The sequence below is a fragment of the Semicossyphus pulcher genome, unplaced genomic scaffold, assembly GCF_022749685.1.
Source record: "Semicossyphus pulcher isolate SPU_LCO1_2020_fin unplaced genomic scaffold, fSemPul1.0.p SCAF_5, whole genome shotgun sequence".
Classification (NCBI taxonomy): domain Eukaryota; kingdom Metazoa; phylum Chordata; class Actinopteri; order Labriformes; family Labridae; genus Semicossyphus; species Semicossyphus pulcher.
The window spans coordinates 3,870,880-3,889,378 of record NW_027211726.1 but is presented as its reverse complement, the minus strand read 5'-3'; the positions used below and the strand labels follow the sequence as shown (position 1 = coordinate 3,889,378).

General features: G+C 41.6%; 1 protein-coding gene across 1 annotated transcript; it reads right to left on the bottom strand.

Moving 5' to 3' along the window:
* Positions 1-4,715: 4,715 nt before the first annotated feature.
* LOC138609182 (serine/threonine-protein kinase SBK2) lies at positions 4,716-11,989 on the bottom strand. Its single transcript, XM_069681820.1, has 5 exons — positions 11,806-11,989; positions 6,959-7,103; positions 6,669-6,871; positions 6,411-6,572; positions 4,716-6,151 (listed from the first exon to the last, which is right to left on the bottom strand). The coding sequence occupies exons 1-5, from the start codon at positions 11,809-11,811 to the stop codon at positions 5,543-5,545; spliced, it is 1,125 nt and encodes a 374-aa protein (XP_069537921.1). The 5' UTR covers positions 11,812-11,989; the 3' UTR covers positions 4,716-5,542.
* Between the last annotated feature and the right edge of the window lie 6,510 nt (positions 11,990-18,499).

The window sequence follows — 18,499 nt, the reverse complement described above, 5'->3', positions numbered from 1 at the left end:
CTAATGGGAGACAGAAATGTGTCACAATATAACTTTGTCATTGTTGGAGCAGGTTACGATGTTTTGTATAATTAGATTATTTTACATTTGGTCAATTATTTTTTAATTTGCTCTTTTTTTTTAAAGCAAGTTATAGAATTAAGTTGTGTTGTTATTATTAAGGCTTTTATTTTGATAGAATTGGTAGTCTTTGCACTGGGTGACGTGTGTATATGGGCAGGTACGATAGGATGAGCGGGCACCGGGATGAATGTTTTTTTACCTGGACACGCCAGAAGAAACACGAGGATGCTAGTTGTCGTTGATTTCAAATTTGCTGAATAAGAACAAAAGAAGCTGTATTTTTCTCTGGACATTGACAATTTATTAGATCCTGTGTACGATCCACTCTCCCTGTGCCCCAGTGGCCGGTTTGATTTTAGGTATTTGTTAGTCGACAAGCCAAATCGCCACTAAAGTCCTATTTAATAGCTTTATACGATGTCCCCATTCCAAATAAAATATTGTTATCCTAATAATTTCTGCATAAAAATGACACATCAAAGATTTGTCCTCTTGTCTTTCCTTTCCCACCTTCTCACTGACACTCTGGCAAGACAAACAGGCATACACTCACACTCACTGTTACACAACCCTGGCATACTTAATGAGACACATAGCGTTAATGAAACGTATCAGGTTAAATGTCAGGAGCGGAATTTGGATCGGAATAGTTCACAGGACATCGGCCAGTGTACCCCGCAGGGACCCTCAGACTTCCCTCATATGATACGCTAATCAAACTGTCTCCGTTTAACTAGCTCGCTAATTCATGAGTTCTGGCTCGGGACGGTTTGTGAGACAACTTGGAAGGTGTTTCTCCTCCTAAACGATGATCTCTTTATCTCATCTCTGCTACCTTTTAAACCCAAGACTTTGTTGTTGGTTGTTTGTATGACCCTGGGTGTTAGGTCGATGGAGGTGCTGGTGGGATAAGCAGGAGGTTTGAGTGAGGACAGAGAGTTCAGAGGTCAAAGGTTTGAGTCACTCATGATTGCTTTGAAGTTCTCTGGGAAACTTGAACCAACAACTCGACAGCATGATTTAGGTGGAGGTGTGTGTTTCTGTGTCGGGGTTCGTGGGCAGTAGGTCAGTGTGTGTGTGTGTGTCTTAGAAGTTTACTTTCACTCCTGCATTATTGTCCTGTGATTCCTGCACCTCCCCTACTTGACTAAACTTAGCCTCACAAAGCCTTTAACCTCTGGTGTGCTTTTATATCAGTAAGTCATAAACATGAAGTTACTTTCCAGGAACTAATAAAACCAGCCTTGTTTTTAGATTTACGACCAGGTATGTTTCAGTTTACACAACAGACGTGGAAAGGGTTTCACAAGCAGACTTTTATTTGAAATTAAGACATGTTAGTGACTAAAAATGGCTTTACAAGGTTGCATTTGCTATCAAATGATATGTGTCTGTGTATATGTGTGTAGATGATGCAGTGTTGACACTCTGCAGAGATCAAGTCAGGTCAACAAGGCCTCATCGTTTCTCATCAGATGTTAATCTCTGTTATGTTGCTCAATTTTTTTAGCACAGCTAAGATGAATTTGACTTGCAAAATTTTCAAAAATGTAATTTTTTTAATTTCAAAAAGAAAAGACCTAAAGATTGAACTCATGTTTGGCTATGTTAATAACTTCTCTGATGCAGTGGAATCTCAGTATATCTTTTATGGGGATACTAGTGCGTGTACTGGTTCTTCAGAGAACTGCAGCAGGTACTTGACATTTTTTTAATGTTAATTGAAAATATATCAGCCTGTCATATCTGCCTGTTAGGTTAAGATTTCTCCTGTTTCATGTCTGTTATACGTCCCCTGTCTCTGTTGCAGTGTGCTCACCTGCTCCTGATTGTGCTCTCCCCAGCTGTGTCTCATCAGTGTATTTTACCCTCTGTCTTCCCCTGTCTCGTTGCCAGTTCGTTTGTACCTCTGTGTCACTTTTCAGCATTCTGTTTCCTAGCTCTTGTTTTTTGACTACTGATCTGACCCTGTTTTGCCCTCTGACCTTGCCTTTTACTGCCTCACGCTTTTGGATTCTTCTGCCTGATCTGACTGCTCATCCGTGTACCGAACCCTGCCTGTCACTGGACTGTTTCTGAATTTTGATCACCCGTCTGTGTGTTTGCAATTGAGTCCTTCCTCTTGGTCCCCGGTTCATGACACAGCAATTAGTACTGAAAATAGTTAGATAACAAAAGTTCAACAAAAAATTTAAGTATGGTTTAATAAATTGAATTTATATTAAATATTACAATTCTCAATGCAATAGTTAACTGCTATTATTTGTCGATAATTGCGCGTTATGTTCAAGACACTGTTTGAAATGTCAGCAAGTTTAAACAGTAATAGACATAAGAAGATTAAGATGGATTTAAAATGGATTTGTGGTTGAAACCATGGACTGTATAAAAAAGATGGACGACATGACGGCTCCCCAAAAGTGAAGCCAAACCCTCTCTACCGCCCCCTGCTGACTGGCTGCAGTATAGCTCATAAAGCCCGCCCCTCCATGTTAACAGATGGGACATGAGTCAAACTATAAAATCAAAATACACGTCAAATACATTTCTGTCATTATAGTTAGTTCTTATCATGCTGATTTATGTCCAAGTGTTCATTTTTCTCACAAGTTTACTTTTAGTTTGATGCTATAAAAAGGGGGTGTGGCCTCATGATTGACAGCTCTATTGACAAATCGGGCTCCTGCAGCGTTCTGTTTCAGAGTAGCAGAGTTGAGGAGGAGTGGCGAGAGTAGACGTAACTAACACTAACACTACAGTCGTTGAACTTTCCATAAGCGTGAATATCTGCTTCAGACCGACACAAGAAGCTGTTCTGCTGCAGACTGAGCCCACCTGAGGGCTCCGACACGGTTTGGAATAGTATTTTCACCTTGGCTCTCTGTTTTGAGGGAAAATAACAGGAAATAAAAAGTTCATGTTTAACAAATTGTTCATCAAATTTATTTTTCATACTGTCATCTCAAGCTAAGGGGAGCATTTTTATCCTTACATAGGCGAAATAGATACGACATGCAGCAGTTTTTTGTTTTTGTTGTCACCTTATCTTGTTATTTACAACTCCTCCTGTTTTTATTAGACTGGGCAGCGGTTCAGCATTCTGCGGTCTGTCACTGCTCCTTCTCTCCCTATGACCTCACCGTCCTCACTCTGTAAATGCTGCTGACTCTCCCTTTTCCACACAAGAGTCAAAGATCAAATGTTTTTCTGGCAAACAAATTATACAGTAGTCGACCCTGATACTGTCCCAGGCTGGGAAACGGAGAGGAAAAGTAAGAACTGTGAAGAAACAAACCTGCTAGCGTGGAGATAAATATTTTAGTGTCTGTTAAGTCAAGGGTAACGTAATTGGCCAATCAAATAGTGCAGAAACGGTAAATTGCATGACAGAAAAAAAGTGTCCCAACAATAAATGTAATGTTAGTAAAAGCTAAAATAAGAAATTCTTGTTAGCTAAAAGTTACTAGCTAACGAAATCAGTGCTACACAAGTGCTAGCCCACTAAATTTGCAGCATTTCCTTTTAACTTTTAAAATGTCTCTTTAAATACGTTGATGGTCGACGAATACACCTGGCCTTTACTGGACATTATGACCCTGAAAATTAAAAGTCTGTCAAGTTTAGCTAGCTAACTAGCATACCTAGACATTAAGGCTAGTGATTTTGCGTCATTCGTCCATGTGCTCATGGAGTGTCAAAGGTCAAATGTTTTCTGGCAAACGAATCCTACAGTAGACACTGTCCCAGCCTGAGAAACAGACAGGAAAAGCAGGAAAATTTAATTACAGACATTTATTCATCCTTTACAATAGAGACCAGCTTAGTACCAACATGCTCAAATAAGTTCTTACTAGCTAAAAGTTACTAGCTAACGAAATGAATGCTACACAAGTGCTGCATTTCCTTTTTACTTTTAAAATGTGCAGCTTAATATGTTGATATTTAGCCGACCAAATTTTTCTGGTCTTCTTCTGGACATTATGACTCTGAACATTAATAATCTGTCGAGCTTAGCTAACTAGCATACCGAGATACTGTAGGCTAGTGATTTTAGCATTATTCGCCCATGAGTTCATGGCTCATTTTTTGCTGTTATGCTCTCATCTGGTTATTTGCAGTATTCAAGAATAAAACGGTAACTTGTTTGTCATAGATGAGTGTAATTGCAGAGATAAAGTTGTCCTTTAAACTCTACGACTCCAACTGGATATGTCTCCAAGTTTGGGTCCGAACAGTCACACAAGTGTTGTTTGTAGATGCGTGTCAGAAATCCATGTGTCGATGTGAATAACTGTCTGATGAATCCATCTCTGCTGGTGCCTAGCTGATTGTATTGGCCTGAGTGCGTTCAGCGTGTGACTTGGCTGAATGTGAGGCGAAGGGGTCAGAGCAGCGGGGCACGGCACATACATGGTGCTGAAAGGTTGTAGTGTCAAATTTACGACCATGAATCTATTTTGGAAAACATCTGGGTAAGCTCTCCAGATGGTAGATGCGTGCATGCAATCTATTTGCATTGGAGTATAAGCTTACGAGGATATTATAGAGTTTTTTAAGGTCAATGTAACTGAAATATACAAAATGAATTAATGTGCAAAAACACAGATAGATGCAAGTCTTTAATATGTACAGTAAAATCATGTGATGATTCTTGGTACCCAACGGTCATACATTCACAAAAACTTTATTCCATTTAAATTTGACATATTGAAAACATCTGTTGTACAATAGGCACTGTTACATAAAGTATTTAGAGTTCACGTGAATAACTCTCAAAAGGCATCGCAGTAGGACGATTACTGTTATAAGATTTAATTTAATACAGTAAATCCTACATTTATACATTTAATGAAATACATTTGATACAGTGACATTTATCATATAAAATAAACAAAAGCAGCATAGCTTAAGAAAAGTGCTAAAAACAGGCTAAAAAAACAAACCTCTCGTTAGCTCAAAGTTGCTAGCTAACGCTTGCAGTGCTACAGAACAATGCTACACAAGTGCTACAAAAAAAAGATTAACTTCAATAACGTGTCTCTATATAGGTTAATATTTGCTCAATATTTGTGTCCTTTTAAACACTTTGGAGCCACGTCAAAAGATTAGTGAAAAAAAATGTGTTGAACTTTTTGCACTGTCCCCTCAGTCTGCTAACAGACGTGTTTATAGCTTTAAAAACTGGGCACTTCTGCTGTCTATACAGTCAGGCCTGCTATGATTTATACACTCAAAAGTGTAGACCCTAATATAGATGCATTGCGCAAAAGAAGGTACAGTATCTTTTACAAGCGCATGATAGCATTACAGCACACTGAAGTCAAATAATCCCCCAGAACAGCAGCTGTTGCACTATTTTTCCAGTGCAGTAAATCCCATACTAAATATTAGTTTATTACAAAAATAATGTAAAAGGAATTTAACTGCCAGAACAATGATGAGACTCACCAGAGTTTACAACAGTTCAAAAATCTCCTCATCACTCTCCTCTCACCTCCATCTCTTTCATGTTCCTGATGGCTCCTTTCCCCCTGCTCTTCTTCCTCTCCTCCTCTAACCTCACCCTCTCGCTCTCCATCATCCAGTCCCCTCCGAGGTAACTCAGCCCATCCTCAGGTCGTCCACGAAGCCCGGGCCTCGGGTCGAGGAGCGTCAGGAAGAAGGAACAGGCCAGCGGGGTGAAACATGCAAACTGAGGCGATACAGGGGGGAGGTCTTTCTTCAGTTCAGACTCATTTAAATCAACATCCTGTGCTCTCTCGTCCGGTTCATCATCAGCTCCTTTTGCTCTGTCGAACCATTCCTGATACTTCAGGTATGAGTAACAGTCGCTGACTGTTTCAGCCCAAGGGTGACTTCCTGTGAGCATGGCGTAGGTCAGGATTCCCAGTGCCCAGCTGTCTGTGCTGGGCTCGACAGACACCCAAACTCTGCTCTTCTTTTTCATCATTTCATCATCCTTGGCACCATCCATCCCGTCACTCGTGCTTCTCCAGCTGTCCTCATTTCCGCGAGCGAGCTCGGACTCTGGGGTGCAGTAAGGAGAGCTGTACCAGACCTCGGGGACCCTGGTGCCTCTGGACTTTACCTGGTGTAGAATATTTATTCATTTGTCACTTGTGGTCAACAAAGAATGTTAAATATGGCAATATTTAATTAATCTATCATGGCCTCCTACCCATGTGAACTTTAGCTCTGTGCACTAATGCCACGCAACTCCCTCTTTTGCTGCCATCACAGCGATGGTGACCAACTACCTGCTTTCCATTTAAGCTACTGAAGGTCTGTCCATATGTCTACCTGTAGCTAGCAAGTGAGGAAGAGTATTATACATGTTCTATACTGACCATGCCGAAGTCTCCGAGTTTAACCCAACGACAGGCGGAGTCACACAGGAAGACGTTCTCTGGTTTGAGGTCTCTGTGGACAAAACCAAGAGAGTGCAGGTGGGACAGAGCGCCACACAGCTGGGACACCACCCGCTGACAACAGTCCTCCTCCATCCCAACCTGAGGAGGAAGAGGAGTGAGAACAATGGATGTATGAGCTAAACTGCAATCAGAAAAAGAGACTGAAACTAGGCCAATCTTCCGGTGACTGTATACCTCTGGCAAGATGACATCGTAGAGATCGCCAAAGAGGCTTGCTTGCTGAGCGAAGACGTAGTGCGAAGGTGTGGAGTAGGCGATTCCCAGGGCTCTGGTCAAGGACGGGTGGGTACAGAACGACAGAGAGAGGTTGTACTCCCTCAGGAAAGAGAGGAGAGAGGTCGACTCACGAGGGAAGAACTTCAGAGCCATCGGAGTACCTGGAGGATGCAAGGGAAAGATACTGCTGTATGTCTTTTTGGGGGGCTTTCTTAAGACCATGATGACGAAGTGATTTCCCTTCTTACCTCTCTTCCTGTGAACAGCCAGCATGACTTTGCCGTACGAGCCTTCACCCAGGAGCTTTAGGACCTTGAAGTGCTCCGATGTGTCCATCGCTGTCAGTGACTGAGCCGTCAGATGGCACATTTCATCCAGAAGCTTTGTGGCAGCCTGGACATGCAAGTGGAAGAAAAAGGGGCAGGAGTCAGATTATAGGAGGGCAATAAGAGCGTAATGTACATATTTCAGATCATATTTAAAATCTATACAACTGATGAAGATTAAGTTAAATTAATTCCATTAACGTAAATGACAGATTGACCCCCTTGGTTTTCTGTTGCCTTTGAATTCCCATTCCTGTCTACTAAAGATGATCTCTGCAGCACTTATACCAGTTGTTTGGACTTTTTTGAGTAAATATGAGACACTTGGAGATGATCAGGGTCGATGTCAGGCAGGCAAAAGCTCGACGCTGACTAGGTCCAGAGTGGGTTGCGTATTGTCGTTAGCTTAAAGTCGAACTGAAACGGCATATCGAGAGTATCTAGCTTGCTGTTTTGCTGTGTATCATAGAACGAATGAAAGTGTTTATTGTACGTTTTGAAGACGGCGTGTCTGTATGTGACGTTTAAATTTGTAGCCCTCTCTTAGCGGTTACCCTGGCCAACTTTCCTGAATATTAGTCAGTAAATTAACATGAGCAGGCTCATGTTGTTGATTAGAATTTGTTTTTATTTGAGCATCTTGAATACCCAAAAGGCTGCATGGTGGTGCAGTGGTTAGCGCTGTCGCCTCACAACTAGAAGGTTCCTGGTACGAATCCCAGTACAGATGAAGTGGGCTCTAGTTTGCATGTTCTCCCCGTGCATGTGCGGGTTCCCTCCCGGCACTCCAGCTTCCTCCCAAAGACATGCTTGTTAGGGTCATCGGTGACTCTAAATTGCCTGTGAGTGTGAGCGCAAAAAGTTGTCTGAGTTATTATTACTATTTTTCATTGAGTAATTATTTGTGTAATGTAATGAGAAATGTTGAGTAGAATTTACCTAACTTATTTTAGTGTATCATAGTTGTTAAATTTAGGTAAAACATGGGGTAAAATTTACTCAATCAAATGAAGAGCAAATTGTTACCTCAGTTTTATTGAGTCGATTCTGTAGGTTGCCTTGTTTTCTGCTGCAAGGCGCTGCTGCCTTTTTCTGTTGGTACCTAACCTGTGCAACTTATCAGTTATGTTAATTCCTCATTATAACAAGAGTAAACTTATTCGGTTGGCGTTAGGTTTCCTTCGAAATGAATTTACTGTTGGTGTCAGGGTTGGGATTCAATGTCATCTCAAGAGGTTTTGTCTCTAATCAAAGAATTTAATTTATTATTGGATTACCGAAATGTTTTGGTAGTAATATCCCGAGGACATTGGGGCTGCCCTCTGCTGCTTTTGTGTTTAATACAGCAAGAAAGAAACGACGACGACGCCAACGAACCCTCAACATGATGATTCCCTTAGATGGGCATATTTGTGTTTGACCTCTTATGGTTTGTATTTTTAATGAATTTGAACAGCATTATGCAAACAATGACCCCCTTTGGCCTTTATTAAGACCTTTCATGTCGTCATCCGCTCTTAACGTATCATCAGCAACGTGACGCCACAAAGCAACAAAAGTCTAAGTGTATGATGCCAAACATGACGGCGTTAGCTGTCTCATTTCACATCAGTTTAACAGCATCACGCGATGAATGATAACCTGCAGTCAGGAGAAATGAACACAACACTTGAATGGTTGTTTCTTTTCACAGCGGAATCTGTTGAAGCTCTCTGGAATGTAAAACAACTGTTGTAGTGATGACTGTCCTCATGGTGATGCTGGCTACACTGATCCTCGGGTATAAACATGTCTGTTAATAGACTCATGAAATCCTTCTACACGCACACACACACACACACACACACACACACAGATCTTTGTTTTGTCTGGTGGAACGTTGATGTTTCCACCACAGCTGCCCCGCTCGGGTCCAGGCTGGGATTTGGTGTCACGGTACATCCAGACACGGGGCCAACTCATTACAGCTCATTAGAGAATAACTCGAGCCGCGAATGTGCCGTACACAGATACTCTGAATCCCTGCTGAGGCTTCAATCACGACAACAATCCCACAAATGCAGGGAAACACAATGGTGCGGCCAGACTCGATTAAACATGCAGATTTTTCCAGCTAAAAATGTAAAAATCGTAGTTAAAAGCTCTCCTTTGGCTTCCTAACGAAGAGAATCAAATGTTCTACATGGTTCTTGATATTTTTAACGTAATGTTACGTCATATTTTGAAGGTCTAATCCATAAACAAGATCTGTGAATACATTATTAGTGTGGATGGTCTGAGTGGAAACTGAACTTTGACCCTGTGTGTGTTTGTCCGGTGCTCTTATTACTGAGCTATTCATGTCTGTCAGAGACGAACACATTAACAGCTAAGCCTTGATATCATTTAGCTAACGTTAATTGTGTTTATAGATAGTTTGGCAACACAAATATAAACAGTTACTTTCATGCCAATATTTGCTCTTATGGATGTTCAGAGAATTATATGTGCAGTGATGTGCAGAAGCTATTTTCAGTGTATTTAAAACGCATTATTGAAGAATGAATTGAATTGTGACTGTTAAGGTTAAATATTTAAAACCACCAACATTTTGCTGCATTTGGTCTCATGATATGAGGAAAATCTGCACTGTGAGAAAACATTGTTCAATGTTGCTGTAATAGTACAACACACGCCGAATACATAAATCTTCAGCCATCGTGCTAGCTAACTTGCTAACAGTAACAACAAGCTTGATACAAATGTCTTGAAGGCTAGCTTATGGCTAGCTGAGGGCCCGATCAGACAGAACGCGTTTTAGCAGCTGGGGTCTTTTTTATTATTGTTTTCAATGAGAGGCTTTTTCAGCGCTGCTTTTGCGTTTGCCCTGTGCGCCTCGCATTTTTAAGGAAACGCTCCGAGTGCCGACTTCATGAGTGTTTTTTCTCATGGTCCAATCGGATGAAAGGAGAGGCGGGCCTTCTGTCAGTTTACAATATAAGGGTTAGGTAAATGACAGCTAATGATTCGGTGGTTGCCTTAACAACAGCAGGAATAAACGACGCAGCGAGCTGCTCTTTTTTTAACCGTAGGCTTCAACAAAAAGCCTGCAAAACGCATTCTGTCTGATCGGTCCCTTAGGCTTCATCATTAGCTAAATGGTGTGTTTTAGGTAGGTTCTTTTGTGTCGGTTTATCTTACATGTTTATATAATGATGACAATGAAAATATACCCATTAAAACACCCAACCCTCCAAATTTCCATAAAAATCTTAGAATCATTTTAATTTGAAAGGCATGTTTTTTACTGCAGAGAAGATCATGTATCAAGAAGCTTTAATTAACTTTAACATACACATTTCTGCAGATATGTGTAACACATGTAGCTTGTGATGTAACAAAAACACAACAGGCACCCAGCGAGGAGTAACAGGGTTAGGAGGGTTTTCACTGAGCAGCATAGCTGACGAGCTCAGAGCTGTCAGGCTTAGATGAGGGCAGGAGAAGGTGACACCCGTCTGAGCCCGAGCAGCAGCCTCCCTGTGGGACGCCGGGCTGAACATCCATGTTACATAAGACATACATACACGGCTGAACTTCATCATGTCATGTCCTCCACATGGAAATCGATGCCAACACCAGTGACGAATGAATCTATATCTACACATACGTGTGTGATACACACTCCTGTCAGCACCAGACACACCAGAGAAGTGCTGGGATACGGCAAGAAATACGATCACAATACTTTTTACTATATTTATTAATATTGATACGTGTCATGTTATATAATCTGATAATACTGCCAGTTTGAAGAGTATCCTGATAATGATAGAGGCCTAAAAGAGCTCTTTTTTAACTTAAGAATACGTTTATGAACATGTGCTAAAGTTGTCTATCACACTTTTTTTTTTGTGCAAATCCAATTAAATAGGTAAATAAACACTACATAAAGCGGCTCTAGTGTTGGGAATCAGTGTTTGGATCATGTCAGGTGAGGCCGTATCCTGTTCTGTGTTCCGTTCATTGTTTACTTCGTGTGCCGTCTTCAGTTTCTGCATCGTAACCTTTAACCTTTTTGTCTCTTTTCTTTTTTCCCTCTGTAAACAGACAGACGTCAAATTAAGCTGACTTCTTTCGGCGGATTGATCTGACTACAATTAGTTCTCCAGATTCTGTGATTAGAGCCGCATCCCCTAGCAACGGTCTGTTCTTCATAGCAACGGTCTGCTGTTGAGAAATAACAGACCTTGGAATGCCGCGATTAACCAATCAGAATCAAGTATTCAACACAGCCGTTAACCTTACAAACGGAGAACCACGCAATAAGTACAGTGATAATCCAGTCTGTCTGACAGTTTTACAGAAGCTACAACATCACAATTAATATACATATTTTGACCTTATAAGGCAACGGAAAAGCCCATTATGTACCATAAAGATGCGATGACATGATATTAAACTGAATCTTTAAAAATATATTAATGCCTTTGAAATCAGTTTAGATTGACAAGGCACATGAAGTAACTGCATCGCACATTAATTATGATTCTTCTTAAATGTAATAATTAAAACATAAGTGTACATGCATCGTTTTGCATTGCACCTGCACATTAATTTACACACATTTAATATTTAACTCTCTGGTTTGGACAGGTGAGGACAGAAGACTATCTGCAAGATTAAACTTAAATAAACTTAAATAAAATATAATTCAGTGAAACCTATAAAAACTTTCCTCCTGTTGGTTTCGGAGCAGCGAGTGGATCTCTGCACCAGCTTTGACTTACTGTCATCCTGCAGCTGTGGTTCAGTTCAGCGGCGTTTATCTGCAGTGTAAAATCTGTCCAACATATATTTTCGTCCTCTTCATTCAGCAGGTGCACCGTCAGAGAATCCTTCGATGTCTCAGTGTGAGGAGGGAAGGAGTCAGTCTGCTGCAGGGAGCGTGCGGCTGAGGTTTGCAGTCAGCGGAGAAACTCTGCAGGAGGATTTCATGTCTGCTGCTGCTGCAACTTTTATCCAAAAGTGATCTGTCCTCACCTACACTCCTCCCCCCGTCCTCCCTCTGGATCCTGTGTGTGTGTGTGTGAATGAGAGAAAGTGTTACCCCCCCTAACCTATTTGTAAATTCATTTCTCTCTTCCTTTCCTTCCACTTATCCTATGTGTTTGCTCAGTAGAGATAATGCTGACTGTGAGTGTGTGTCTGCACGTCCTTCTATCTTTGTGAGGACCAGATTTCAACACCAGGTTGTGCCCTTTTTGTGAGTTCACACATCTGCAGACTTTCCTGTTCCTTGAGCTGCATTGGTTCATATAACAGTCTTGTGCAGACCCTAAAGGTAACACAACCAAGTGTGGACAGTGTAGGGAAGATGTTTTCTGGCTTGTCTTAAAGTGACTACATCTGGCTGTGGTTGTGTATTGCAGGGTTGAGTTGTTTGTATTGTTATTAATAGCGTTCATAGTGTTTAAACACTAAAGGGAAATAAACACATACTGACGGTTTGTCTGTATTCCTTTCATTAGGGCCATTCTTGCTTCCAGGTAATGTGTGTGATGTCTCCTTTTTCAAGCCTTCATAGACTCACACTCTTTGAAGTGTGCATTAAATCGCTGACAACATCAAACCACCCTTTTTGTGGGCCTAGCTCGCCAGCTTTAGCTCGTAGAAGACTCGGTCGATGCACGATGAGAGTGTGCGTGCAGGCAGCCTGTCCTGGAAGCACCGCGATTCATTTTATAGCATTTTAATGTATTTATTACTGTCAGGATGAAAGAGGGGCTACACGTAGTTTGCATGTTCCAACCGTGCATGCGTGGGTTCCCTCCGTGTACTCCGGCTTCCTCCACCAGTCCAAAGACATGCTTGTTAGGTTCATTGGTCTAAATTGCCTGTAGGTGTGAATGTAAGCGTCTGTCTCTTCAGGTGCTTTCCCCAGGAACTAGGAACCTTTTCAGGAACTCTGTGCGTTTCGACAGCAGGAAACAGGCTCTAAATTTAGCTCCAGGGTAATTGACTTACCCCCTGAAAAGTCCCTGCGAAGGTCCGGGAACTTTCAGGGCGGGGCCTGCAGTGCTGATTTCTGATTGGTCGAGTACTCGCTGCGTTTTATTTCACACACTAGGTGCTGCACGATATTGGGAAAAAAACATACATAGTTCCTTGAAGAGAAGTTCCTGGAACTTTTGGTCGAAAAGCACCTTATGTGTCAGCCCTGTGATTGACAGCTGATCAGCCCAGGTGTGACCCCGCCTCTCGCCCAATGACGGCTGGGATAGGCTCCAGCCCCCTGCGACCTTGAACAGGACAAGCGGTATAGATAATGGATGGATGGATAAAAGAGAGTTCCAACACATCTAAACTTAATTGAATAAACTTCCTTTAACGTCCATAACTCCAGGAATGAAGGAAGTGAAAGGTGGTTTACAAGATGAATGAGTAAAAGGTTTTTCACTGCAAAGAACAGGCACAGAGTTCCTCACTGAGGCACAAACTGAGGTAAAATATGTTTATTACACTTTTGTAATGTAAAAAAATCTATTTTAAAGTTTGATAGTAACCCAATAATCAATAGTTCTTTTTGTTTTTGTGAGCAGTTGCACTTACAGAGCGGTCCTTTGCCTGTAAACGGTTTCCTCTGGCAGCAGGTTAAAAAATATTTTATCATTTGGTGAAAAATCCACAAAATAATGAAGTTATCGGTCCAAGTAATGACACAAATTAAACCTGTAATATAAGTTATATATGAATATGATAAGATCTGTGTGTTGTTCCCGCCGTGTCCTGTTGTGACGTCCAGACAATATTTAGCCGTTGATCAGTCAACAAATCATCACCTGCCACTCGCTACAAAACACGTCTCTCTTTCTTTCTATTTGCAGCCGAAGGATTTTCCTCTCGCACCTCCACCCTCCTGTGGGAGGCAGATCCGGCTCTCAGCTGCTTCCATTCAGCACAGTCCTCACTGCAGGGCCCCTCAGTCGCTCCCTGCAGGCCGGCATCAGTTACACACCGAGTCTGTCTGCGTGTGAGATCATCTGTCTGAGGCCACATGTCAACACGCCGACGTTATGCAAGTCACAATGTGTTACTCCAGGTCACTCATGCATGGCGTGTTACATGGTGTGTGTGTGTGGGCGCTTTTAACCTCCGTGCTTTATGAGTGTTTGCATTTCAGCAGCAGTAGTTGAGTTAAGTGAAGACTGTAAGGTTCCAGAGATACTGTTAATACTTCATCCTCATCCACGTGAGATTTAACTGTAATTTGGAGTGACTGAAGGGAGAAAAGAGACGACACAGGAGCAGGAGTTACAGGCCTGGGGAAAAATATTGTTGAAGGAAGTTTTTTTCTTTTGCTATTTAATCATGATGTTTAAGATTAAAGATAAGATCGTACTTTATTGATCCCCAGAGAGGAAATGCGCTTGTTGCAACAGCACAAAGACAAGCAAGAAGGCAAGTTGGGCGAGAGGCGGGGGTACACCTGGACAGATCCCCAGTCAGTCACAGGGCGGACACATAGAGACAACCTTTCACGCTCACACTCACACCTACGGGCAATTTAAGAGTCACCAGTGAACCTAACGAGCATGTCTTTGGACTGTGGGACGACGCCAGAGCACCCGGAGGGAACCCACGCATGCACGGGGAGAACATGCAGACTACACACAGAAAGGTCCACTACGTTTGAACCGGGATTCTAACCAGGAACCTTCTAGCTGTGAGGCGATAGCACTAACCACTGCACCACTGTGCAGCCCCCAGTATTAACACTGAGAGTAAAACTTTATTCACAATTTTTCTTAAATGTTCTCTCTTTAAAATGTTCTGTTTCTTAAAATACGAAGAAAAACATCTTCCTCCATTTTTTTTTTATAGCTGCCCTAATGCTTTTCATCACTCTGCTCTATTTAAACCAGTTTTTTATAATAGATATTATTTTATTTTTTATTGTAAACAACATTTTTCCAAACATCCAAATCTTCTCATCTTTTATTTGCAGAAAATGGTGACTGGTTCAGAAAACCAAAAGATGTTTTTCAGAGCTCGAATAATGCAAAGAAAACAAGTTCATGTTTTTAATCACAGCGTTCATGCATGTCTGCATGCTCTCCTTCGGTCTGTCACAGAGCTGTTCGTTGACCTTAGGCCGCTCTTTGTTCGATAGCTTGTGAGCGTCCATCTTCCTCTTGGTCACATTCAGGAGGTTTTCAGTGGGGTTCAGATCTGGATCGGGCCGGCCATGACATGAAGAGAGAGATGCTGATTTAAGGAACAATTGGAGTGGGCTCTTAATATTTTCCGGACCTGTTTATAGAGGATTGTATCTTTGCGTGACTCTGTGTAAGGACCAGTGTAGATACAAAGAACATCATGAAGCGCGTTTCAAGTGTAAAACTTTATTAAGGACTTCAAGTAAAACGTACAAAAACAAAACATACAAAATAGATATAAATAGAACAGTAAAGGTCACTAAGGCATGACAATACATTATTATTATTATTATTATTATTATTATTAAATATTAGAAATAGAAAAAAGTGGGATGCCTGCATCTCACACCATACTGTCTCATAATAAAAAAGCTCATAAATAGCATCTAAATATGCAGTAGACACAGTAGAAAAATATTAAACATTTCGTCATCATTCAGCACATTGAGTTCATAAACACTTAGCAGGCACTGTGAATGTAAACAGTCTCAAAGGAAAGGTCAAAGGTCACAGGGCTACCTCTGCACAGCGCATCAGTACAGCACATTTTAAAGGCTACGTGTAAAACCATACTCTTATTTCATCAAAGTTTGACCTGGTTATGCTACATCAGAGGTCTTTAAACGTCTAATTTCAACCTCAAGGTGGCACTAGAGGAAAACTTGGAGGATCACCACAGTCAGTAGGATTCATCCTCTGGATAACATGAACCTTTCTACCAAAATATGTGCCAATCCATGCAGTAGATGTTTAAATATATGTGCCCAACTTTATAGCAATCCATTATTCTTGTTTAAATTGCAGTGGTTCCACTGGACACACGATCTGCTGATCCGCGGAGGCTTAATGTCTCGGGCAGCGGGATCGTGTCCGGAGGAGATGCAACATTCTTTTGGACCAATGACAAAACATTTGCAGCCGTTCGGAGATCTCGACGGAGAACTGGAGCGCTTCAAAGGCCGAGGAGACGACAGGGAGGGAGGCAGGCAGCGACTCGGTAACCTCCTCATTGATCTAAAGACAGAGACAACGGTTCAGGGTTAGAGGTTTAGGCAGCAGCTTGGAAATAAAATCAAAAGTTATTTTCCTTTAAAGGCACAAAGTTTCCCTCCACTACTGCTATGCTATGCTATGAGTGTTCAGAGTCAGGTCTTCAAGATGAACAGCTGGTGGCGCTAATGCTCCTGTCATGTGCTATTAAACCATTGCAGACGAAGAGGCAGCAACAAGAAGACGTAATTATATGTACATCAAACTCAGGCTGTGTTTGAAATGCCGTACCATACATACAACATATTACGTACGATATACTGCATACTGTGTTCGGTGGAAGTCTGTAGTATGGGGGAGCTTTTCAGATTCATTTTGCAGTATGCTACGCCAGGTCGGAAGTAAACAATAATCGCCACTTCTTTAGCTATAGCGCCCCCTTCTGCTGGAATGCTGCTGCTGTCCGTCATTTCAACTGCCGTTGTGACGTTCCAGCGCTTTGCATTGTGGGATACAGTAGGCGAGGTAGACTGGTCCGATGAATACTGAATAGTTTTTCCGAATCAGTACGACATCCAGGCATTTTTGGCTTACTGCGCATCTTGCTTTTGTTTGCATACTGCAGACTACATTTTGGCCAAATCAGTACATACTGCTAGGATAGTGTGGCATTTCGGACACAGCAACAGTCTGTATAAAAAGATGGACCTCATGACAGCTCCCTAAAAGTGCAGCCAAACCCTCTCTATCGCCCCCTGCTGACTGGCTGCACTATAGCTCCTAGAGCCCGCCTCCTCCATGTTAACAGATGGGACATGAGTCAAACTATAAAATCAAAACACACGTCAAAAACATTTCTGTCATTATAGTTAGTTCTTATCATGCTAATTTATGTTCAAGTGTTTTTCTGACAGGTTTACTTTTAATTAGTTATTTGATGCTATAAAAAGGGGGCGTGACCTCATGATTGACAGCTCTGTTGACAAATCCGACTCCTGCAGAGATGCCTGTCTCAGAGATCAGATGTTTTAGTCTCATGTTATTTTTATTTTCTAAGTGAGCAAAAGTTTCAGTGACTCTTAATTATTTATTAATTTTTATTAATTTATTAATTACATATTATTTTATGTGAATCTTTTATGCTACTCTCTTGTAAAAGATTTTGTATCTCAGCGGGAAATCTCCTGAAGGTTGAATAAAAATAAAAAAGTCACATTAATCTCCAAAATAATCTATGTATTTGAACCAAACCATTTTGTTCTTCTCACCTGGTGCAGAGATGTTTTGACGAGCTTTGACAGCTGCAGCAGGTGAGTGCTGGCGCCCTCTGCTGGCTGGGAGGGCAAACTGAGGTTTACTTTGGCTGTTTTTAGCCAGTCCATGTGCTGCCTGAAGGACTGAGTGTAAACAAGCAGCATGGAGAGGGACTCGTTGGACTGTAGGGACATGAACACAAAGAGACAAGATAAATATAACTACCATTTAAGTTTTCACAGTATGAAAGTGGAGAAATTTGTTCCAGAATCTTTACCGTCAATGAGCTCAACTGATCAGCCGTGTGTTTTATGTGAAGACTGTGAAGATTATTGTTCATGCCTTCAAAGTTTGCGAGTTGTTCGTCCGTCTGTTGGGAACAAAATGATGCTGCTTCAATAACAGAACTTAGTATCTGTGATTTTAACATTCAGAGAAAATCTGACAACAATTAAACATGAAATGATGGCTTCAAAATCTCCCAGCAAAAGGAGATGAAAATGTATGATTGAGGCCGTTTGTGTTTTCAGTCTGAAGGTGAGTCTCACCAAGTCGTGAAGTTTGTTGGATGAGTTCAGCAACATGTCGATATGATGGGCCATCGATCTGAACACGCCACATACGCTGTGGGCGGGATGAGGCGACGAATGGACGAACAGCTCAGCCAATAGCAGCAGGTGGAGAAGACGAGGGGCGGAGTCATAAAATACTGAAAGACAAGAAAAAATGAGTGAGTTTTTCTGCATTTCCTTGTGTTTCCTGTAACTATAGTTTCAAAGGCAGTGATGCAGCAGAATAACATTCAGTCGCTCGCTGTGTTTACAGCTGCTCTCATAAGCTGCAAACACAGACACACAACAGGTGTCTCCAGCCGCTCTGCAGAGGAGAGAGTGCAACTCAGTTTTCACCTCTTATTGACCTAATGAGCGTGAATCAGAGAAAACCAGAAGGCTGCGCGCAAGACAAACAACCTCACTGTAGAAAACACGTCACATAAGAGGCAGCGGTGTTCTGTAAATGC

Coding starts and splice junctions, on each gene's coding strand:
- LOC138609182 (XM_069681820.1), bottom strand. Junction 6,872..6,958: donor GGCTGTTCACAGGAAGAGAG/GTAAGAAGGGAA, acceptor TGCATCCTCCAG/GTACTCCGATGGCTCTGAAG. Junction 6,152..6,410: donor AACTCGGAGACTTCGGCATG/GTCAGTATAGAA, acceptor ATTCTACACCAG/GTAAAGTCCAGAGGCACCAG.